At 32.8% G+C, this 25,952-nt stretch overlaps 2 protein-coding genes across 2 annotated transcripts in view; one reads left to right on the top strand and one right to left on the bottom strand.

Moving 5' to 3' along the window:
* Positions 1-8,993: 8,993 nt before the first annotated feature.
* tmx4 (thioredoxin-related transmembrane protein 4) lies at positions 8,994-15,676 on the bottom strand. The gene is made up of 8 exons (XM_042773481.1): positions 15,424-15,676; positions 14,860-14,975; positions 13,468-13,513; positions 13,196-13,324; positions 13,024-13,069; positions 11,931-12,032; positions 11,413-11,476; positions 8,994-9,589 (listed from the first exon to the last, which is right to left on the bottom strand). The coding sequence occupies exons 1-8, from the start codon at positions 15,621-15,623 to the stop codon at positions 9,348-9,350; spliced, it is 945 nt and encodes a 314-aa protein (XP_042629415.1). The 5' UTR covers positions 15,624-15,676; the 3' UTR covers positions 8,994-9,347.
* Positions 15,677-18,909: 3,233 nt separating this feature from the next.
* The window catches only part of LOC109055844 (1-phosphatidylinositol 4,5-bisphosphate phosphodiesterase beta-1), a 69,934-nt gene continuing 62,891 nt past the window's right edge, over positions 18,910-25,952 (top strand). The window contains 2 exon segments of the mRNA XM_042773369.1: positions 18,910-19,423; positions 23,685-23,802. Of these exon segments, the coding sequence (XP_042629303.1) occupies positions 19,325-19,423; positions 23,685-23,802 (217 nt within the window). The 5' untranslated portion in view covers positions 18,910-19,324.

The following is a 25,952-nucleotide window of genomic DNA, read 5'->3' as shown; positions in this document are numbered from 1 at the left end:
ATTAACTTCGGTGGAGAGCAGATGCGTCCAAAGACATCACAAAAAGTAGTATACTTCAAGTTTATTTTATTAAGTATACTTAAGTAAAGTTCAAGTATATTTTTAAGTATACTTTACGTAGCAAGTATACAAATATCAGTGTTCTAGTAGTATACTTGTAAGTGTACTGTTTCAATACTCCATTGGGACTAAATTGGCCCACTTTCTAGTATATAAAAGTATACTTTTAAGTATACTTTAAGTCAAGTCAAGTCAAGTCTGTTTTATTGTCAATTCTTCCACATAAACAGTACATACATACAGAGAATTGAAATTGTGTTCCTATCAGACCCTTGGTGCATACAGATAACACTAACAGTAGAACATTAAATACAGATAATAAAATAAAATATTATTACATTATTACAAAGTTTGCTTAGTATAACAGTAGCAAACTTTGAGTACACAACTAGTTTACCTCTATGTTTGTAGTTTGTACTGCAATTATACTAAAAGTACACTTTGAAGTATAGTCTCAGTAAACTACGAGTTTAGTAGTTTTATACTGCAAGTATATTCATAAGTTTTCTTTAAGTTAACTTTACATCACACTTTAAGTATACTACTATGTCCCTATTCAGGTTTTAATTTGTTTATATTTTGTTATATGAATATCTGAACATACAAAACATCCAAAGAAAGAACAGGGTATCTGCTTGTAAACAAAAACATTTTATTCTAGCCTCATGCATTTTTTTTAAACACTTTAATGTGGGTAAGTTTCATAAAAAAAAGAAATAACATTTTGAACAAAAAGCTGAAAAAAAGACTATGAATTGGATTCAGAATGATAATCAAAATGTAGATGGAGTCGATCAACACCCCAAAGCTTGACTATAATTATTACCTCCACATCGGTCGACATTTTAATTCCATAATGTTACAGTTTTGATGCTGTTTCATGTCAGATAATCGTGTTACATGTGTAAGTATCTGTTGTTTCTTTCTTCTTCACTTGTGTTTTTTTTGGAAATTCTGTACAGAAGATGTGTACTAGCGCCCTCTAAAATTATAACAATGAAAATATGGACTCTAGGGGCACAAGTATAGTTCAAATACTGTATATTTAAACTTTTTGTAAGTATAAGTCAAGTATACTTACATGTCATTTTAAATATATTTCTGAGGAGTACATAAAGCCCATTTCTGAGAAGCACATAAAAAAGTAAACTAAAAGCATACTTTCCTATTTTTAGTTTAAAAGAAGTATACTAATAGCACACTTGAATAAACTTATTTTTCATAAGGGACGTCACCAGCGAGGCTCAGTTCGCCCAGTTCACCTGATGCACGTACACCTTCAAATGGTTAAGTAAGGGCAACAATATTATTTTGTAATGAGATTACTGGGTTAATAGTAAAATAAAATTATTTCAGTGTTTCTGCATCACGTTAGATGGGGCCATGTGTTAAAATGGCAACGTATGTATTCAAGTGAGTTGTTAGTGGAACAGTGGGCTGCTCAGTTAGCACAGCTGGTACCATTCACATTAGCCTAAGAAAACAACTACTTAATAATATAGCGTCAATCACTATCAAAAACAAACTAATAAACAAAAAAATTTTTAACCACAAAACCTCATGGGTCTTCCGCTTTTAGACATGTTAAGCATGAAATACATAAAGACTCTTTCAATCATAATATATGTACCAATTCAAGCCCCTACTTTACCTGCATTTAAACAAGCCAGCAAAAATGTACAAAAATCAAAACCTCAACACACCCCATATTCTCAACCAAACTATCAAGCACACACTTTTAGGCTGACAATGTTTTAAGCTCAAAACCTTATCATGCCCCATGTTCTCCACCAATTTCTGTAGCGAATCAATCTTAAAGGGGAAATATGAATAATCAATCATAACTAGTTTATGATTAATTATAAATATTTAGACCGCTGTAAGTATTTACTTGACCTCTCAGTGTCAACTGTCTGTCAATTCTAAGAACGTTAATTTCCTGGTTAAGGAATTAGGTTAATTAGGGACTCCAATTATGAGCAAACAATGAACAACCTCAGGTGTGATACAAGACTTCATTAACTACATAAACACTTTAACTAGTCTAAAATGTGTTCCAGTGGCTTAGTGGTACAGCACTGAGTTAGCAGCACAAAAGGTTGTGGGTTCAATTCCCAGGGAATACACATACAAAATGTATAGCCTGAATGCACTGTAAGTCACTTTGGATAAAAGCATCTGCTAAATGCATAAATGTAAAATACATGCATACAGTTGGCATAAGAAAAATGGTTAAAGTTTAAGCAGTAAGGAGAAGAGAAATAAAAACATGAAGCTATGTTACAATTTGATATTCAGCAGATCTACAGCCTTAAGGAAATATCAGTTTCTTAGTTCAAATACACCTTTGTAAAAGGTGCAAATGATACTTGATATATCCATTAATAAGACTAAGTTTGATACTTGCATGTTTGAAAGTGAGTTCTGATGCACTTTGGAGCTCTAGTAGGTTTGCTGAAGTTAGCTGATGAGAAAGAACCATTTTGAGTCAGGGGATCTTGATGAATGGAAAGACAAGGCCGAGGCCTGGTACAAGCTTAGGGTGGTTTTTAAGACTTTTAGCTCAGCATTTTCTCCTGGAATTCCTGAATCTAAAAATAACTTCTCTGATCTGGTGATCAGTAATCTATAAAGGGTGACTTCTGTTAACAATAGTATGCAATCCTAAAATGTTCATTTAAAAGATTTTGTATCAATACACACTATAAGAGGAAAAATAATGAGATGAGGAAAACTGGGTACATTTCCCTACATTTTTCAAGTGGTTATATCTAGAGGGAGATAGAATTAGGATGGACTGTATAGTACATTTATCTGTTTCAAAGTGAATTTAGAGTGAAAACTCTACATTCCTTTGAGTTGTAAAACAATCTTATCTTGATGCGTGTCTTTGTTACCAAGGTAACCAGAGGCCTGTTCTGCCCTTTTGAGGTGTTAGTTGCATTTCAGGGGAAGGGTCCATAGACCCTCATAGTCGGCCCTTTGGTTAGATGAGGGGGTGTTAGATATTATTTGTTAAATATAACAAATAGATGTCTGTCTGATTGGTCCAAATGCTACATACTTCTATAAAAGGATGTTGGAGGTCATTGTATAAGAAAACAATTGAAAAACGAAGTGGAGATTTACAATGGCAGATTTCTCATTGGATTTTGGCAACAAACCGTTATGAAGCTCATCTAAATGCTTTGCAAGGAGAAGAGTGTTTGTTTTGTGGTCTTTAAGAAACAGTTTTTCATATATTCATTGGATGTTCAAGGTTATTAGGGATTCTTGGTGTGTTAAGAGACTTAAGCAATAATTTTGGTTTTATTTTTACACATAGTTTCTTTATTTTTGGTCCAAAATATAGCACTTCAAACAAATTTTTTTTTTTATTATTTTTTTATTTGGTGAGGCAAAAATGGCAATTTGGCTGACAAGAAATAGCAAAATGTTGCTTAACAGTGATATCGATCCTTTGAACATGTTCAGAACTTTGGTAAAAAGTAGGCTGGTTATGGAGTATAAGTAATATGAATTGGTGAATGATACTGAATCTTTCTTTTTTATGGGGTGTTGGAAATATTTTGTGTCAACCCACTGAAGAGCGAGGTTGTGATATATTGTTATAAAATGAAGATGTTTTTATTTATTTTAAATAATTTTATTTATAAGTATATGTATTTATGAAGTAATGGTTTGTGTTTAATGGTGGGTTTTTTGTGTTAATGGATTGTAATTAAAGAGATGTTGAAAGGTCTCTCTCTCTCTCTCTCTCTCGATTGCATGCTGGGAGTTGTGTGAGAGTGGTGGTGAGAGCTATTGTGTGGTGAGAGTTTCTAAATCTTTTTCTTTTAATCTTTTTTCCAGCCCCTTTTTTTCCCTCTCTCAACATTGTATGATTTAGAAAGGGCACATTTAAAAAAAAATGTTTCTGGGTTGTGTGGTAGGATGGTGTCTTTCGCTGAGATGCCACCATTATCACTTCATTATGGTTTCAGGTGTGCTCATGAAACCATTTTATCTGCTTCACGTATGAATAAGGCTTTCGTGGTGTTCCTGAAAGAACTAAATTTAATAGTGAGTGGTCTGGTTATTAATGATGCTTTTGTACAACTTTCTCCTCTTTACGCACCATCCACAAAAGTTACGATTTCAAATGTTCTGCCATTCATATCCGATGAGGTTTTACAGCGTGAGTTAGCACGATTTGGGATGGTTGTTAGTCCTTTTCTCGGCTGTAAACATCCTTCCTTGAGACATGTTGTGTCCTTTAGGAGGCATGTTTTTATGATATTGGAATCTAATGATAATACATTGGACATAAACTTTCGTGTGAAACATGAGGGAAGATCGTATATGGTGTATGTGACCACCGGCAATATACAATGTTTTGAATGTGGAGACATTGGACACAAGCACCTTGCATGTCCGCACAAGAGAACAGGGGCAGAGAGCGCGGCAGGATCAGGAGTTGCTGCTGCAGATAATATCGAAGACTCCACTGAGCCTGAGGCCGCTCCAGATGACATTGTTTCACCTGTTGAGGTGAATGCTGTTAATGCTGACGCTCTGTTATCTGCTGAGGAGGATGAAAATATCAAGTCTGTGCTCTCAGTTTCTAGTAATGTTTGTGCTGATGGAGATGTTGCAGTTAATATGGAACCTTGTGTTAGTGCAAACCTTCTAGTGTCTGATGTTAAAACTGATGAAGTAACTCCTAGTAAGTGAGTGAGTAACGTGACATACAGCCAAGTATGGTGACCCATACTCAGAATTTGTGCTCTGCATTTAACCCATCCAAAGTGCACACACACAGCAGTGAACACACACACACCGTGAACACTGGACAGCCATTTATGCTGTGGCACCCGGGGAGCAGTTGGGGGTTCAGTGCCTTGCTCAAGGGCACCTCAGTCGTGGTATTACCAGCACGAGACTCAAACCCACAACCTTAGGGTTAGGAGTCAAACTCTCTAACCACTAGGCCACAACTTCCCCAGTACTACTACTCGTGGTGTTAAACAGTTGGAGTATAAGGAAGGTGTAAACTATGCAAGTCAGGAAGAACTGTGCTATGATGTTGTGAATAATGAGGAAATGGAGGATGTGCTTTCTGATGATCTAGAGTTACAGAAAGATACTCAGTGTGATGATGGTAATTCACAGGGGTCTGTATTCAGTTCAGTTCAAGCTGATTTTTCTGGAGGCTTTAATATTTTGAATTTTTCACTTTAAGTTTGAGTAATTTTGTTGTGTTTTTGTCATATATACAGTTTTATATATATTATACATGGTTTGTGTGTCTATATATATTATATATATAGTGGTTGTTTTAGTTCACCAAGTTAAACTAAATAAAATATGAAATGTTGCCAACTAACAAATAAGTTTAATAATACTTTTTAAAAATATTTTATTTTATTTCAAGTAACAGAGTTTTTATGGTTGTAGTTTTAGTTTTAACTAGCTTATACATGGAGTTTATTAGTTCTTGGATTTTCTAATAATCCTGATGAGTTAAATCAGGTGTGTTTGATTAGGGAGACGTGCACCATGTGCATGCTTGGAGCTTCAGGACCAGGCTTGAGAAAACCTAAGGACCAGGCTTGAGAAAAACTAAAAAACACTAACTGCATATCAGCCCAAGTTTCTGCAGTTAATTCAGTTTCAAAAAAGATTTAGAAAAAAAAATTGCCAAATTTCTGAAGGAAAATTAATGCTTATTGGCTGATGAACATGAACACAGTCTCAAAACTTCAGTAGGGACCATCCTGACCATCTAACATGTAAGTCAATTTGAGTTTTTTTAAAGAACACAGTGAAAATAATGAAATGATTTGAATGTCACTTGAAAAAATAATGTTTAATTATTCAAAATACATGGCTACTTGTGAATGCTCGTCCAAATAAAAATATGGTACTTGGCAGCGGAATCATGGATGGTGTACTTATGATGTTTAATAATAGAGACTAACTAGATGAAAACTCATTTTGAGAAAACAGCCTTTAAAGATGTTTTAACTGAAATCTATAGATGCAAATAGATGAAATGCAATAAACAAACAAACAAAAAAACTACAGGCAAATGCTACATGAACAAACCCCTCTATAAAACCCTTCAGAATATGGATATAAAACTGTAGGCTAAGTTTTGTTGTGTGCAAGTGCTGCTGAAGTGAAGAAAAAAACTCCTTTGGCCTTTAAAGATATGGATTTTTGAAATCTACTGACGCAAACAGATGAAGTGCAATCAATAATAGAGTTAGGCAAATTATATATACACACACACAAGACCTTCTATAAAAACTTTAAGAATACATATAGGATGTTGTTGAAAATAATCCAAAAAATACGGAATTTCCTTTCCCTGATCAATTCTCAATTGGAAACTGTGATAATGAACCAGGTAAACTAGAAATTCGCTCATCAAATGATATGAAAACTTTGAGATTACAGACTTCTGCTTTAACATCTGAAAAGTTTGAGGCAGTATTAATGTACACCCTGTTAGAGTTTTGCTCAACAGTTAAAAACTGCCACGTATCTATAATTTTTGCTCACTGAACGATGATTGAGGTCCATTTTGCAATAAATATTGTTGCAGAATGGATATTCTTTCTTAAATGTTGTGTTGTTTTATCTTATCTTAAAGAGACATTCCAACAAAGTTTAAAAACTGTTTTTTTCCCCCTAGACTACACCTTAAAGATGTTGTAATTGGTTAATGTAGATATAGATTAGTTTGCTTCTCTAAAAAAAGATGCCGCAATTGTCATTTGAACTTATGCTACTGTGAGGTTGCTAACTGTCAAATTTTGCACTTGCTGGTCTGCGTAGCCATAGCAACCTATGCCCCGCTCACACAAAGAGTACTGGGTGTGTGTGTCTGCATTGTCTGAATATGGAGAAACGAAAAGAGAAGATGGGTTTTATGCTTGGCTATAAAATGCTAGGTCTGGAACACTTTTGTGCCGCAATTCGGGGTAAAAACTCTTAGCTGTTTACTTTTTATGTTATTTGCTTATGAGTTATTGTTTTTAATAAAGCTAAACCATTTTCTATGGTGATGCATTAAACTTCTTTTAAACAAGTCTCTGAGTAATTTATTAAGAGTAACCTATTATCTGAATTTATACATAAATCTCCAAAAAGAGTCCCGTAGTGGGAAGGACCTCAACTGGGTCTGACACCGGTGGGAAGAGTATTGAAGCTTCGATTGCATCTCATGATACAAGAGGGCGGTATTTATTTATTGCAACTGCTTGGGGGATACAAAGATGTAAATAGAGGATTTATATATTATTCAATCGGTATATCAAATACATCAAGGAGTAAAACTATAGGTTTTGGTGCAAGTGCTGCTGAAGTGCAGGGGGGAAAAAGAATTTTGAGAAAACAGCCCTTTAAAAAATATGTATTATAATTAAAGATGCAGATAGATAATGAATAAAATGAACACTTAAAAGTGTATTTTGGATGTTTTCTTTCCACTATTCTGAAACATGTTATGAAAAGCCAAACAGCCTAAAATCTCAAAACTGCCCAGTGCATGAAAAAAATAATTTTGCCTGTAGTGCTTTTAAATGCTGACATGACAAACTAAAATCCAAAATGCTTCGTATCAAGTCAAACTGTTTAATGAACACAAACAGTTATGAACAGCTTACACAATATAACAATCTCTCACACAATACAATGACAATAAATGTTCAGCATATGATAAAGGACACAGAAACATTGAACAGATGTGCTGGTGTGTTTCTGTGCTGGGAAATCACCAACATTTATTTGCTACACAGATTTAAACAGTCTGTCCAGAGTATAAAAATGAAAGGCAATTGTCAAAGACTGCACCAATTTTAATACCAAAGACATTGTCAAAGTTTTATTGTGCAAATTATGAATTCATTTTGCAATTACAGGGAATACATTACAAATCTACACCGTACAAAACAACATCTTCATATCATTGAAAAATACTTATCCTGAGACCTGGTATGCAAAGCATCTGTCTGATAATACGCCATGTTTATGGAACTATGAGTATGGACAGTTCGTGCAATTCAACACTATATGCATTCATTGTGTGTATAAATGCTATAGTGCAAAAAATACTCTTCATATTTACTATACTTTAAGAAAATTTCCTTCTGAAAATGGTCAGGATTGAATTGTGGCACAAGAATGTGAAACTTGAACTAACATGGAAGCGTTTATCATTACAGCAATTTAAGGAATTGTGGTAAAACAACAGTGTAATGCATGTATCTCATTAAACCTGTTAAGAGCATGGCTTTTATATTTCACACCAAAATAAAAATAAAAAATAGTTTTGATACGTTTTGCATTGCAACATTTTCATGACAATTAAGCACATTTCCCCCAAATTCTAATTACTGTAACGCATCAGTACCTTTTTCTGAGTTCTGTAATTTTAAGTTATTTTCATTACTCTGCATTACAGTATAAAACATTCAAGTCAAAAATAACAATTAATTACACAATTTATAAAATCAACAAATACTACCATGATACATAAATATTTAAATATTTAAATGCATTAATCACACCACTGTGTAGTTTGAAATAATTATGATTTTTTTAAATATTTTTGAAAGAAGACTCTTATTCTCACCAAGCCAACATTTATTTGATTAAAAATATAGTAAAAGCAGTAATATTGTGAAAATTATTACAATTTCAAATAGCTGTTTTCTATATGAATATCTGTTAAAATGAAATTTATTCCTGTGATGCCAAGCTGAATTTTCAGCATCATTTCTCCAGTCTTTAGTGTCACAAGATCCTTTTTTACAATGATTTCTGAAGGATCATGTGACACTGTATGTGCTTAATCAACAGTCAAAATGTAAAAAAAAAAAAAAAAAAAAAACTATTAATAATTCCTCCAACAGGTTGCATTTTTCTCTTTTGTATTTTTTTTTGAGGTGAAATATAAGCCTTTTTTTTTTTTTTTTAAATATTCATCCTAATACATTGTAAACATGTTGTTTTTGCAACTTTAAAATGAGTCTATTTATGCACATTCATATTTTTGGCATTTATAGAAAATATAAAACTGTCAATGTTTGGTATCTTTCAGCAATCAATTTAAGCAACTACTCTTAAAAACTAAACTGGATTAAACCGCAGCGAGAAGCAGGTAAACCGCGAGGAAAGCACTGAATGGGCAAACCACGTTCTGCATGTATGATACATGAATCAGCTGATAGTTGGCGTTGCTTTGTATATCCTACAGATATGGCAGTTTCCTCTTGTTTTTGGTGGCAACTGCAGGGACTTTATGTTCCCTCAGTAGTGTTCTGCGCCTGTGGTTTGCGTTTCCTCACTGAACTCTCTGCTGCCCCCTCTGACGGAGGCTGATCACTGCCAGCGGCGGCTCCGTCACTTATCGCTCCTTCCTCTTCGGTCGACTCGTCACCAGACACTCGCTCGCTCTCATTGTCCAGGTCAGATGCGTGTTTCTCCTCCGTCAGGATGTCCTCCACCTCTTCCTCTGAGACTTCCTCTTTCACTATCACAACTGCACAGACACAAAGATCAAATGATTCATTTTATTAGGGAAGGTTCAATAAAAGTTTATCGACCAAGTAAAGTTGACCTTGGCAGAGTTATTAAACTACTTAAGTAAACTGTTATTTTATATATATATATATATATATATATATATATATATATATATATATATATATATAATATATATATATATATTAGGGCTGTCAAATGATTAATCACGATTAATCACATGCAAAAAAAGTTTTGTTTACATAATATATGTGTGTATACTGTGTATATTTATTATGTATATATAAATACACACACATGCATGTATATATTTAAGAAGAATATGTTATGTTCAAATTATAATAATGTAAATATATACTATAAAATATAACAATATAAATATATAAATGTATATACATGTAAAATATTTTCTAAATACATAATTTATGTGTGTGTATTTATATATACCCTGTACACATACATATATTATGTAAACAAAACTTTTATTTTGGATGTGATTAATCGTGATTAATCATATGACAGCCCTAATATATATATATATATATATATATATATATATATATATATATATATATATATATATATATATATATATATATATATATAGATATATATATATATATATATACTGAAAATGAAACTGAAATAAAATATAGAAAAAAGTAAACTTATTTCAGCTAGTTGCCAATAAAACAATTCTTATTTTTTATTTAATTAACTTATAGTACTAAAATAGCTCAAATTAAAACTGAAATAAAAATGTGTAAAAACGATTAAAAAAAAAAAAAAAAAATCAAATGAAAATAACATTTAAATAATTCAAAATAACACGGAAACTGGGCATTAAATATGCACAATATATTTGGAAGGATTTTACTTGTTTTAAAATGTAAGCAACATTTTTTGTTAATTAAAAAAAAAAAATATATATATATAAATATTTAAACAATAAAAGCAATGTGTTTGACTGATGTATCTGTGAAAAATGATTTTCTTACTTAATATTTTTTTCTTGTTTTCCAGTACAAATATCTAAACATTCTTAAATCGAGATACAAACTTAAGAATCAAAATGACCAAGTATTGAATTAAGTGAGTTTTTGCATAAAACAAGAAAAATATTTGTCAATGGTGTCTGAAAAATAAACTTGTTTTCCCTTTAAATGAATCTTATTTTTCTTACCCCACTGAGATATTTTGTTCCTGTTTTAAACTTAAACTCATTACATTTTGATATGTTTTTCAGAAAACAAGACTTCATATCTTAAGTCATTTTACCTCTTAACTAAAAGTATCTTCATTTAAGAATTTGTATATATTTATACTGAAAATGACAAAAATACAGAGTCAGAAAATCATTGTGTACTATTTAAAATGAACAAATAGTAACACTTTACAATTAGATTCCATTTGTTAACATTAGTAAACACGAACTAACAATGAAAAATATTTCCAAAGCACTTATTAAACTTAATGTTAATTGCAACATTTATATCCAATTAAAATCAAGTTAACATTATTTAATGGATCTGAGCTGACATGAACTAACAATGAACAGTTGTATTTTTATTACCTAAAGTTAACAGTTTCTCATTGTTAGTAAATGTCAATAAATACATGAACTAATGTTAATTGATGTGAACTTATTGTAAAGTCATAACCAAAAATAGTGTGCAATATGCAATAATAAACATTTCAAACAGCATTATGCTATAATGCGATATAATAAAGTAAAATTAAACCATTTAAACATAATTAGTACAGAGTAAATAATAAGTATGATATTAAAAAATAAATAAGAAATAAGAAATCTAATCTCACCTGTTTTGTTTTCTCTGTGCTTTGGTCTGGACGGCCAAATGCAGTCAGCGATCAAAACAAGCATCTAATTGAGATATATTTACCATTAGACTGAGTAAATATCCCAAACCCAGCAGCTGAAGTTCACTTTTGAAAGTTTGATCCACTACATGCGAGAACCACCCACTGTATCCTCAAAAGAGCTGCAGAATCGACCAGTTACACAACTCACCGTTGTATAATGTAGGAACTTCTTTTTCAACATTTATTATGTAATTCCTTCTAGTGCAAGTCATCATGTATCAGTACAGTATGTGCGATCTGCTTCATAGAGCTCTTGCATCAGATGAAGTCAAGTGCACTTTGTTGGTTCCCTTTGGTAAATGGTCTTTTTAGATCTGTAGCACGGATGCTCCGTCCACAGGAATATTTATACATGAGATACTTTCATGCAAAGAGTAAAGCATTTTACTTTAGGCTTGAAGCATGAATAATACATCAACCCATCTAAACTGTGAAAATTATGTTTTTAAACTCACCAGGCCGAGCATCAGTCCCATAAAGAGCGTAATGATGGCAAAAATCACATAAGAGCCCCAAGAAGGGATACCGAGAGTATTCGTCAGGTACGTGTGGATTTGCTGTGTTGAATGGACAGAATAAGGATGTATTTAAGACAAATGACAGGATCAAATTCAGACTTGACAGGTTTCTTCATAAAACTCCATTTGGTAAATGAATGCATAAAATGACCCAAAAGGACGTTAGAGTATCATTAACACTTCACATTAGAAAATAGAAGATTAATAAATGCTTTTGCAGTATTTTGCGTTATTAGTGCATGTCAACTAATGCTAACAAATAGAACACAATTATGAAGTGTTACCAAATTGCTCTATGAATCAAGTGTATAGCTTTAGACATGAACATTAAAGAACAGTTGACCCAAAAACGAAATTTTGCTGAAAATGTTCCCACTCTCAGGCCATCCAAGATGTAGATGAGTTTGTTTCTTCATCCAGTCCATCGGTTAAGCACTTGGTCAACCTCAGTTGTGTTTAAACATGCTCTATAAAGAAACGTTGTTGTTGTAATGTCTCGAGAAGGCTAAAGAAACAAATCCATCATTAAGACTTTTAACTTCAAACTTTTGCTTCAGGCTAAAATACTAGTCCATAATAACGCTTCCTCCAGTGAAAAAGTGCATCTCAAATCAAACAGATATACTCACATATCTGTTTAGAGCTGTTTTGGCTTGTAAACGGTGCTTGATCTGTGCAGATTTCGCTCCCGATTCAGATCAGATGATTTTTCAATAGAGGAAGCATTAATATGGATTATGGACTCATATTTTAGCAATGGTTTGAAGTTAAAAACATCTTATTGATGGATTTGTTTCAGCTTTTGTTTTCTCCAGATGTTAACTGATGGACTGGAGTGGTGTGGATTATTGTGACGTTTTTATCAGCTGTTTGGACTCTCATTCTGACGGCACCCATTCACTGCAGAGGATCCATTGCTGAGCAAGTGATACAATGCTACATTTCTCCAAATCTCCAAATTTTCATTTTTGGGTCAACTATACCTTTTTTAAAGACAATACTACAGAACAAATTGCTAAATATTTCTTACTCTGATCCACACGGAGAGACGAAAGAGATTAGCCATTCCTGACATTCTGTAAAAGAATGGTTTTAAGCAAGGAGTTTATATATAAATGTAATGTATTCAATTCAAACAACTCATTTTATGTGAGGCAAACACATCAGCACTTTTTTTTCCAGACAGAAAAGGTTGTATTTACAGAAGAGAGGATGGCGACTTCCATCCTGGCACCGGCTCAACCATCGCCCACTTTTTCTGCTCAACATACGCCTGAATATCCTCAATAGTCCGTGATGAAACATATTTGCGGAAATTGCCATCTTTAGCGCTGTGGATGAGATGCTTTTTTTAGTATTATACTTTAAATATGAGGCATTTTTAATCCAAACAACTGAACCTAAAAGAAAATTTTGAAAGCCAGTTTTGTCATAACACCTGAGGGAATATAAATTCATCCATCTGAGGACTTACTGAAATATAGTCGGCAGTGTTGTAACCAGAAACCTCCCACTCAGACCTGCAGAACAAAAGAAGAGAGGATGGATATATTGATGCAGAAATGCAGATAGAAGAGCGAGCACATCCTATACCAGCCAAAGAAATCCCTTCGGCATGGGAAGGCAGCGAATGATCTATAGCAGTGCTGTAATAAGAGTAAAGCATGACAGCTTTCTGACAGTAAGAGGCGTTTTCTCGCCGCCTGAGACCTCCACAGAAACGTACGGGAGAGACGCCATTCAAGCCCCGCTGCAGGTGGAAGCACAAGACAACAGACTCCATTTCCACTGCATCATTAGCCGCTTAAATGCATTCTTTGCTTGCATTTGAAATGCAATTAGTGTTCAAAGGAAATCATCTAAATGGCTCTGGATACAATGGCTTTCATCTGCTTGTGATGTCACTCAGTGATGCCACACTTCAAATATAGCTAATAATAACTGCAGTAAGAATTCAAATTAGCGATCTGTTAAACGCACAACTCGAGTCTGGCTCCTTTAAAGTCCCACTGTAGTTCATTTGAGCCACATGACTAAACTTAGAGGGACTCTGTGTGCAAACAATCCAGCAGTGTTCAATGTAAATGCCAGACGCACTGCTGTTGATCAGACCGGATGCAAACAAGGCCTTCACACTGATGATCGTATCATACGCATATAATTCTTTTCAACGGCTTTGAACGTGGCTCATCCTGTTTTATGTAACTGTTGCATAATCTCAAGATGTTTTTGCACTGATGTCAGACTAATTGTACCCATCAAGTTCCAAAAAAAATAAAATAAATAATAATAATAATAATAATAATAATAATAATAATAATAATAAAGAAATCAAATAAGCATTTAATTCTAAGTATTAACATTATTTAAAAATATACAAACCAGTAAAAATAACTATACTGTGACATATTTTGCTGTATAAAATATTAATGATGATACTTAATAATACATTACTTATATTAAAATGTATTGTGTGTGTGTGTGCGTGTATATATATATATAAGCATGCTATATATAAATAATAACAAAACATTTTAATAATAACATTTATACATAAAATTAAAAACAATAAATAAATACAATAAAAAAAAAAAAAAAAACAAAACATTATAATAAAAAATAAAAAAACATTTTAATAATAACATTTTTGTATTACATTTTAATTATATTTGATTAATTATTTTTATATATTTTATATTTATTGTTTTATATATATAAAAAAATACAGTATATACACACACACACACACACACACACACACACACACACACACAAACACACAGCTAGATATACCCTTAAAGATTTGAAATGATTTGCATTTTAATTTCAAAACTGCATCATATACAGGACGAAGTAATGGTCAAACCTGGTTGTTGTGTAACATCGACTCTGCCCACTGATATACCCAGACTTTCACTTTGTCTTCCAAGACTCTCCCAGTCTGTGTGTAAATGTTGGCAGGCCGGACACCACGGAGCATAACTGATAAAACACATGAAACAGAGAGGTTAATTTACATGCATGCATAAACGCTGCATATCGGATGTAAATGTGGGTGTAACCCTGATGATGTGAACATATCTAATGTAGGCCACTATTTACACAATAACATCCACAATATTTGTGCATATAGACGTTTACTGCATGCCATGGCGATCTGAAACGATTTGCGTGCATTTATACATACTACTGCAACAAAAAAAGAGAGATTTATAATCACTTCCGGTGAGAACTCAGCACACCCGTCACTGCACAACATACATTGTTAATGTTATTATTTAGACACGCTGTTACAGTATAAATTGTTACATTGTTGCACCGCGCGGCAGATCAAAGCATCATCGAATCCCAGCGCTATGAATCTGACCATTCACACCTGAATCCTGCAGCGTATGGATCAGATCAGATCATACACACACACCCTACTCACAATTTGATCATCCACTCGCCGTCCAGGATGAGCGTCCAGTTCGCGTCGGCCACCGTCAGCACATTACTGGCGTCCGTCTGCGCGACGACACGAGCCGCGAGCATCAGGAACACAGCGCAGATCCAGCAGGAGCTTCTGTGATATTTCAGCATGTCAGCGCGTGTCAGTCCCGCCATATTGCTGCTGCTGCAGGAGCACATGATTCAACACAAGCAGGAAATTCAGCGGCGGCGCTTAAAGCTGAACTCGACAGATGTGAAGAAAGCCCCTCTGCAGTAACACACACACGCCTGAATACTGCACACATTATACTGGTACCTTAATCTTTAATATTTTTTACAATACATAAAACAATTATGTAGATACATTTTGTAAATATATATAAAAAATATATAATGAACATTACTCTGTATATATTTTTTTCTCTTCTAACATATATTAAAATACATATTACGTGTTTATTATATATATATATATATATAGATATATATAATATATATATATATATATATATATATATATATATATATATATATATAAACTTTATTATTAGTATTATTATTATTATTATTATTATTATTATTGCTATTACTGTGTGTGTATAAAAACCATTTTATATATATGTATGTGTGTATGTATATATATTATCGTCAAATAATTAATATAAAATATAATCTAATACATTTGTGTAAATAAAAAAAACTAAAATTCAATACAATAAATAATAATAAAATATTTTATAATATAAAATACATATATAAATCTTTGTATTATATTTTAATTGTTTTATTTATATATTATATATATATAATATATAATATATATATTATATATATATTATATATATATATATATATATATATCATATTTTAATGTCATTTTTTTTTTTCAAAAACATAGGATATGGATCATTTTGATATGACATATTATTACAACTGTGTGTCTATATAAGTCTTTTTAAAAACCAATAGTATCCTGAAGAAACCATCTATTTTTGGGCTTGTTATCTAATCAGTCCCACACATTATGAATTTAATTGTGGATTTTATGAAGGCACGTTATTTCCCATATATGTGAGCTCTGTTCAGGAACATTCTTACATAACACATTACAGTATAACCTTAATCGAAGATCATTTTGATGTTTTGCTGCAGTTCTGTTAAATATCACCCGATCACACTTTGACACTTATAGATCAATATATAACAGCCAAATTAATCTTCATGTACTTTCAAGCTGACTATAACACAATAATAATAATAATAATAAAAATAGCTGTTTTTCTTGTAGTGTTCCCAGAAGTGGAACTGAAACAAAACATGTGAATGTGGCTCATATAAACATTGGTTATATTGGTATCTGCCAATATTAGCATATTATAGGCCTAATTATCATCACTGGTCTGAATTAATATTGGTGCAGCTAACTAAAAGATTCATGAATTGAACATAAATTACATTTCATTTTCTAGAAACTAATCAGGCATGCTCTATCATTTTGCATTAGATAAATAAGATTATAGATTACTTTGTAAGAGATGAAAGATGAGGGGAAGTTAATATATGAGATGCAGGATTGCATTCAGGGCTGAACTGTAGGATTTAGATTCCCAGATGTGGGAGAGAAAAAGAAGACAGAAATGAGACATGCCGGCGCTGTCTTTGTCAGTCAATATTAGTGCATTAGTGTTTTAATTATCACCATCTGCCTGAATTGGTCAATACTGGAAGCAGATTATATCAGGGTTTATTTTGTCCAGTTTGTTCAGTGTGCTGCTTTCTGTGCCGGTTACAGTTTCAGCTTTCCTTCTGTGTATATTAATGTTTTGATGCCTGTTTGTGCATCTAGCATGAATCATATTCTAGATTTGAGCTGTATTATGATCACATTACAAAAATGGAAAAAAAAATTGAATGTTGTCAATAACAAATATGTATCTGTTATTGCTCTAAATTTCAATAATGACAATGATATTGTCAGTGTAATTTATTTAAAGGGTCATTGTGAAATGATGCGATTTCAAGTTTTCCTTTCTCTTTAGAGTGTTACAAGCTCTTGGTGCATAAAGAAGATTTGTGAAGTTGCAAAGACTATAGTCTCAAATCCAAAGAGATATTCTTTATAAAAGTTAAGAGTCAACCACACACCCCTAAAACGGCTCGTTCAAACACGCCCCCACATCTCTACATCACTATGTGAGAAGATTTGCATAACGCCACCCAAATGTTCACGCAAAGAAAGAAGGCGTACCTTTTATTCTCGTTGTAGTATTGTTGTTGCCGCCGCCGCCATGTTGTATAGACGCTATGTGTTTCGTTGTGAAAGTGAAACTACTTTGTTTGGTCTTCCAAAAGAGGACAATAACCGCTTCGTCATGCCTGGAGCTGATCCGTGCTGGTCGCTGAGGAAATACATCAACTTTGCACTGTGGATCGCAGAATGGGCTTTCACCGTGGATGAAGCGGAGTCCAGCCCGGGGTCGTCACATGTGGTTGCTGCAAGACCAAGGCACACTCCTTCATAGAATCTGCCTGCCGCACCGTTCGCAAGCCGCCCTCCTCTGCTCACTCAAGGCCGCGGTGTGTGACATTGTTTCGTTGAGAAAGTGAAACTACTTTGTTTGGCCTTCCGAAAGAGGACACGACTAGATATCATGTTTATATCACGTTCATAATGGGTTCTAATGTTTATCTCTCATCGCTCCGGCTGGACAGGGCATCACAGTATGTTAAGAGGCGTAACATTTCCGTCATACGCTTGAGGTATTCGGCCAATCACAACGCACTGTAAAATATCTTAAATTGCATTCCAAATAAGAACAAAAATTTAACTATAATATAACAACAAATAATCAAATGATTAATGATGACAATTTTTATTTTGGGGTGGAGTATGCCTTTATTTTTCTTGAAAAAATATTTCACAATGGAAAAAAAATAAATCTTAATGGCAATGAAAAATAGGCTTTTCTTTCTTTCTTTATATATGTATTTATAAAATATTTATTTTTTATTTTCGACTGCAGAATACTGTATCATTGTGCATTTAAACTTTGATTTACTTTGAAACTTTGATTCTGATTCATTTGTCATTTGATTTATTTGTAATTTAAATAAAAAAAAATCAACATTTTAATTAACACATTATAATAGGTTACTAAAAGGGAAAAGTGTTTATTGTCATAAAAAACTGTCACAATGCAAAAAGTCTTAATGATATATATATATATATATATATAGATATATATATATATATATATATATATATATATATATATATATATATATATATATATATATATGGAAAAACATTTTTTTATAGCATTTTATTTCATTTCCCATTGCAACATATTTGAGCTTTTAAACTTTGATTTATTTGAGCTTTTAAACTTTGATTTATTTGTAATTATTGTAATAGATGAAATGATGATGCTGATTTCTATAGATGGCAAAAATCCCCGCGAGTGTTCCGCCTGCATTCTCTTTGCAGAGGTGTTATGAAATGTTTAATTGTGCCCGTTCCTCCTGCCGGGGAGGGAAGCGATGCGCACTAGGAGGCGCTGGATCTCAGTGCGCACATGAGTCAATGTGCGGAGGACTCTCTCTCTCTCTCTCTCCATCATTTATGAAAGCTCTTCCTCTCTGCTGCTCATTTGCTCCGCGTCTTCGATCACTTCTCTCGTTCTCAATCACAAATCGTTCAGTCCAATCAGACAGCATGCGTTTAACGCGTCCGCGCGCCAAGCGCTTCTAAATGACCATCCGAGCGCGTAAAGCGTTTCCATTCACCACAACTGTTCCGCTGTCATCCAGCGCGCTCCGCTTTGGCTTCTTCCCGGAGAAGAAAGAGAGAGGCTCTTGATTTTCCCCCTTCTGCTTTGGGTGTAAATGTTGAAGCCTGAATGGCTGGAGCTCAACCTGGCGTTCATGCGCTTCAACTCAAGCCGGTGCGCGTGTCCGAGAGTCTGAAGCGAGGCAGCAGATTTATGAAATGGGATGAGGTAAGTCACCAGCATCAGCCTGTGTCTGTGTGTGTGTGTGTATGCGGGTGTTTGACGTCTTCAAGTCAGAGAATGAATGCATATGATGCTTCTGCGGTGAATGCGGTTTGTTTGATCGCTCGCGCGGATGTTGCATTGTTTACAAGCCCAGCATCAACCCAGCAAACGTCGCAGACCATCTCAATCATCTCCCCATTGATCTTTATTGAGGTTAGATGGGGTTTGATAGAGGAACGCGCCCTGTTTTGAGTTCTCAAGTCCATCAGCATGTTCCCAGCCTTCACAGACTCCATCTGGAGCGAGTGTCAGAGTCTCTGCAGAGCCTCAAGAGAATGACATCAGGCTACTTTGTGTGCACTAATGTATCACTTCATCAATCTGTCACTAGAAACCTGACTGCACTAATGCAACAAACTCTCATGTGATTCCTCGCTATGGGTCGTAATATGAAACCTTTAAAAACAAGCATGCAGTTTGCTACAGAGTGTGTCGCATTTTGTAGCGCGTGCTGCATGAGCATTGATTGAGTGCTGAGGATCTCTTACACATTCACCTGTTGGATGAAAGAGTTTTCTGCGAGAAAAACTCCCTGCAGCTCCAGATGAAGGAATTTAGGGATTTTCTAAAAGATAAATGTCTAATGTTTTCTGTATTTTAAAGCATTCACGATTTTTTTTTATTTGTTTCTTCTAATTGCAGATATTTTATTTTGTATCAGAGATTTTAAGAAATTAGGTGTTCTGTTGAAGATTTAGAACATTCTCCTTAGAAACAGTTTACAATTATCAGTTTTACAATGAATTATAAAGAAACTGCAAGTAACACATTGAAGTAAAAGTAGGATTTACTCATAAAATGTACTCCAATAGTCTTTGTTTTTTATTTACAACTTTGTAAAGTGTAAAAAATTACATTTAGCTGTTGATCAACATGGGTTTTAATGGAATTTAGCTTTTAGTTCATGCAGATCTTGAATATTTCATTTCACCATTAATTAAAAATCAACTGTAATTCACTAAGAGATTTTGAAACAGGAGGTTTTACACGTTAAAACATTTGTTGATTAACGTCAGTACTTTTAATGATCTAAAGCTGAAAATAAAAGCATTACATTCATTTTAGAAACATCTGCTATAAATTCTGTCCAAAAAAGTTGGTTTATTATGTTAGTGTAGCTAAGTCTGATACCAGTTTTCTAGCATTTTTTTGCTAATTAAAACGCTTTTTTTAGAGAGAGAGAGACTAAATCTTAGAACTGCTTCGAACGAATCATTTGAGAATCGCTGGAAAATTAAGTGATATTAAATGCATATTTTGAGAAAATTAAAGCTTTTTTTTTTTTTTTTTTTTTTTTTTACCTTGCATGCATGTAATCCAATTGTATGAGACTCCCAAAACTAAACAGGAACCGTAAAAATGGCATAATAGGGGCACTTTAAATATTAAGAGATTTTGATGTGGTTTTGTAAATGACTGAAGTAAAGCATTTGTTGTTGTTTGTGACATTAGTACTTTTGTCTATTCTGTAATGCTCTAAGGTTAAGTATAAAAGCCATACTTGTTCATTTTTAATCATTCAATTTAGAAACTGCTGCTATTCTGTCCCAAAAAGCTACCAGAGATTTTTAAGAAGTGTGGCGTTTCATTGAATATTTATCATATTCTCTGTAATATTACATTTAGTGGTTGAACAATATGGGTTATAATGTTCAATTCTTGTTCTTTTTACTTATAGTTCACACAGATCTTGAATATTTGGTTTCATCATTAATCAAAAATCAACTGTAATTCAACTAAGAGATTTTGAGATTCTGTTCTGTAGTAAAACATTTGTTGATGTTGGTAGCAACAGTACTTTGGTCTGTTATGTAATGCTCTAAAAATAATAAAGAATGGCTTTTATATTTAGATTTAATCATACAGGCTACATTCATGTCCAAAAAAATTATGTCCAAAAAGCTAGTAGTACACTGAAGTCTGATATAATTTTCAGCATTTTCTAGCATCTTCTTCTCATTTCATTCATTTGATTTTTTTTTTTTTTTTTTCATTACAAATGACAAAAAAGCTGGTTCATTATGTTAGTGTAACGAAGTCTGATACCATTTTTTCAACATTTCTAGATTTTTTATTTTTTTTTCTAATTTAAACACTCTTTTTTTTAATGCAAATGATCCAGAATAAAACATTTGTTGATGCTGGTAATATCAGTACTGTTGTCTATTATGTAATGCTCTTAAGCTAAATACATTCATTTTAGAAAAACTTCTGCTTTGAATTCTGACAAAAAAGCTGGTTTATTATGTTTAAGGTAGTACACCTAAGTGTGATACCATTCCCAGCATTTTTTTTCCTCATTTAAAACATTTTTTTATCACACATTTTTAGATACCATTTATAAAGCATTTTCTACCTTTTTTTTTATTTAAACACATTTTCATTACAAATTAACAACATCATAAGAATAATTCACATAATTAACATGGATTTTAGAATGTAGTTGAACAAAACCTGATGATCATGTTCTCCAGAATGATTTGAGATGTAGAAGAAACCAGAAACCAGTGTCTGTGCCTCAAATTGAATGATATGTCCAAGAATCTGAAATATTGCTTCATTTTGCATCTTGATTTTACATTTTCAAGTTAAGAAGGGGATGAAATCCCATCTTTTCAATGTGTCCGTGCTCTTTTAGAAGCTGTAATCACTAAGTAAATGCAGTAGGTGTGAGTATTCTGGAGGAGTCTGCCTGCCATCAGCACAATAATGCCGTGCAGCTTTACATGAGCTTATGCTGAAAATGTTGACGTTTAAAAGCTTTTCCCTGCAAATAAAATGGGAAATGTTGGCCTGTTGCTATGGCAACTTTCATGCTTTAAATTCCTCGTCTTTCTTGCCTGCCTTACATTAGCGAAGACACAACTTAGATGTGCAGTTAGAATGTGGGCAGACCCACGCAAGAGCTAAAATAACACAATCAATTACAGATCTCTGTAGAGAGGACGCTGCCGGCTTTCCTCAGCCGATGAGACGTTAGCTTTGCCCCTTGTCTTTTCAAATGTTCTGTGACTTGAATGTTGTGACTTCCACCGGTGGGAAATTATTACCAGCCAGCATGAATCACACAAATATAGAGCGCTTACGCAACGTCTGAGTCAAACCTCAAATTTCGGTTCGTCCCGAGACCATATCGAGAAACATGTTTTCAAATGGATTGCCACAGAAATCCCAAATGTTTTTCTTGCGCGAGGCAAGATAAGGTTTACCTCCCACTGAAACATGACGTCTGCTTACAGAAGACTTTGATTCTGTTGTGCTTTTTATTCTGAGTGCTTAAAATAACTCCTGGAGTTGACTATAGACCATATGATATCAAAATCAGACCTTTAGCCACTGTTATTTTAGTATATACTATTAGCTTTAGTTAATGTTTTGAATTTTATTTTTAGTTATTTTGTTGTTTTTGTCATTCGTATTAATTTGTTTTTTTTTTGTTTATATATACATTTTTATTTATTAGTTTTTAATTTTAGTCAGTTTAGTACTTCAAGCTAAACTAAATGAAAATGAAAAAAAAAATATATGTATTAGATTTTTTTTATTGCAGTTTATTTTGTTTTAAATAATACTAATATTATTATTATTTAATTTTATGGATTCTATTCTGCCATATAATATTAAAATTTGACTTTTATTGATTTTATTCCATCTGTTTGCTCTGAGCCACTGTTATTTTAGTATATACTATTAGCTTAATATTTTGAAAAAAATTTTTTGTTTTATTGTTTTTTTTTGTAATTTTGTTGTGTGTTTTTGTCATTTTATTAGTCTATATAAAATACATAAAATTAAACTTAATGAAAATTAGAAATATTTTATTTGATATATTTATTTAAAGTAACTATTTATTAATTCATTTATTTTTTATTTTTTATTTATATAATAGTTTTATTTAATTATAATTATAATAACCCTGCTCTATATGCTAGTGTAAAAGGAAAATTTCAGCATATATATGCATTTAAAATGTATGGCGGTACAGACCAAAAATAATGACATCTAGGATTTAGATATTGTCCAAAATTGTTATCTAACAACAGCAAGTGTTTCCCGTTCCCCAGTTACTTTAGTACTTCAAGTTAAGCCTACAAGTAGAAATAAAACAAGTTTTAATGCATATTGTGCATATATTGTCCATAGCCATTTTTATATTATTTCTGCTGTGTTTTTATACTTAAAAATTTCATTTTTTTCTGCTCAGGATTCTTCTACAGTGACTCCAGTGACGTTGCGCGTCGATCCTCAGGGATACTTCCTGTACTGGACAGATCAGAATAAGGTACAATTTCTCAAACCAGAATGCAGATTTATTGAAGCTTGTGATTATTTGTTTTTTTGTTTTTCACAAGTGCTTCTAAGATTTGTGTGCAATTTTTGCTGAACCATGCATGGCAGTGTTATTGTAGTATTATCAATATACCACCTAAGTATTTATTAGTGTTTAGATTTTATTTATATATATTTCATTGTCATTTTAGTTAAAGTTTTAGTAATTGTGTTTATTGTTTGGAATGTCATGAAATATGTCCTTTTAGTTTTATTTTTTATTTCATTTTATTTATTCATTTAGTACTTAAAGTAAATGAAAATTAGTTTTTTTTTTTTTTTTTACATCTAATTGAAATAAAATAAAGTTGTTGTTTTTTAGAGCCTGAACAATGTGGGTTTTTTGGGGGCCGATACCGATATTAAGGAGTAAAAAAGACACCGATACAGTATATCGATACCGATATATCGGCCAATATTCTTTATGTGTGGTAAATATTATAGTACAGTATAGTCAAAAGTTTGGACACACTTCCTATTCGTGTGTCCAAACTTTTAACTGGTAATAGCCTACATAAACAAAATATATATACATAAACACTTTTTTTTTTACAATGATAACTCAAATGTGGTGATCAAACACTTATAATGATGTGACAAACATAGGCCTATGTAGTGGAGGCAGGTTATTTAACAATTTAACAATAAACTTTATTATTCAAAATGAGTCTGGCATCAGTGCACAGTAAACTTCACTTCACTTGTTATAAATAACACAAACAGAACAAAATATATATAACTTGAATTAAGAAATTAAACAAGGTGACTGTGTAGGGCAAGCAAGGTACTGACAAACCAACAGGTGCAGGTTTATGCAGGAAGCACAGCCATTAAGAACATAAACACCTAAAATAAACAACAAAAAAAAAAAAATAATAATTAATAAAGAAAAAATTCACAAACTCTGTATTTTCTGTTATCGCAATGAACATGCAGAACATTCGTATTTAAATCATCTTTTTGCAGTTTATTTGCCTATTCACAGACCAACTATGCTGACACCATGTCTGCATCGCAACAGATGCAACAAAGCGACCATTGAAAATATTTGAACTTTGTGTCAGCACGTCATAAATAGAATGAGGCATCAGTTTGCTGCATCCAGTGCGGAGCAGTGCGACAAAATACAACAGACCGATGTGATAAGCCTGAGTTCTGGACCGCTAAAAACACCAGCATTGACTGAGTGGCTGCGATCAGATCCAGTGGCAGTAACACAGGCTTATATGCGCTGCAGATGCGTGCCATGATGCGCAGATCAGCTCTAGTCTCTAACGTCACTCGATCTGCTGTTAAAAATGAGCCATCAATTCATCATATCATCATGCAAAACCAAGAATTAGAATCATTGTAATGTGACGATCAAATATAGGTGTGGGTGGGTGGCGGGCGGATAATTTGAAGCACTGGACTCTGAACAACAGTGACCTGGGTCGCCAGTAGCAAACAATGGAGTGTGCTCTGCTAGACAAACTAAGTAATTACACCATTCAGAAGCATTTCGTCTGTTTTATATGTTCTGTAAAAAAATATTTCATATATGCGGCATATTTGCAGATATCAATATATCGGCGACAGGTTCATATCGGCTAAACGATATATCGGTTTGGCCCTACTTTTTATGTCTCTGTAAAATTTAAAAATATTCTATTTTATTTAATTCATATAAATTAACATTAAATTTAGTTTTTATTAATTTTTTTTCCATTCTATTTTCGTTTTAAAATTTTAGTAATTTTGTTATGTTTTTGTTGTTTTTATTAAATATGTCTATTAAGGTTTTATTTTTATTTTTTATTTCTTTATTTAGTACTTAAACTAAATAAAAATTAGATTTTGTGTTTGCAACTAATTGCAAATAAATATCTCTCTGATAAATTTTTAATATTCTATTTTATTTAATTTAACATTTAATTTATTTCAATTAACATACTTTTTTAATATAGTTTTAGTTAACGGTAACAACACTGGTCCTTGGGTTTTCCTGAGGTCTACAGTAGTCAACATTTGAAGTGGATCAAAAACGTTAATCAAAGTTGACAACTTTGGTGAAAGATTTTGATCCACTTCAAATGTTGACTACTATAGACTAACCTGCCAGTGACATTGAAAGTATTTTGACATTAAAAATCACATACTTCAC

The sequence above is a fragment of the Cyprinus carpio genome, chromosome A17, assembly GCF_018340385.1.
Source record: "Cyprinus carpio isolate SPL01 chromosome A17, ASM1834038v1, whole genome shotgun sequence".
Lineage (NCBI taxonomy): Eukaryota > Metazoa > Chordata > Actinopteri > Cypriniformes > Cyprinidae > Cyprinus > Cyprinus carpio.
Note: the sequence above shows the minus strand (reverse complement) of the source record. Positions and strands in the feature narration are given on the sequence as shown.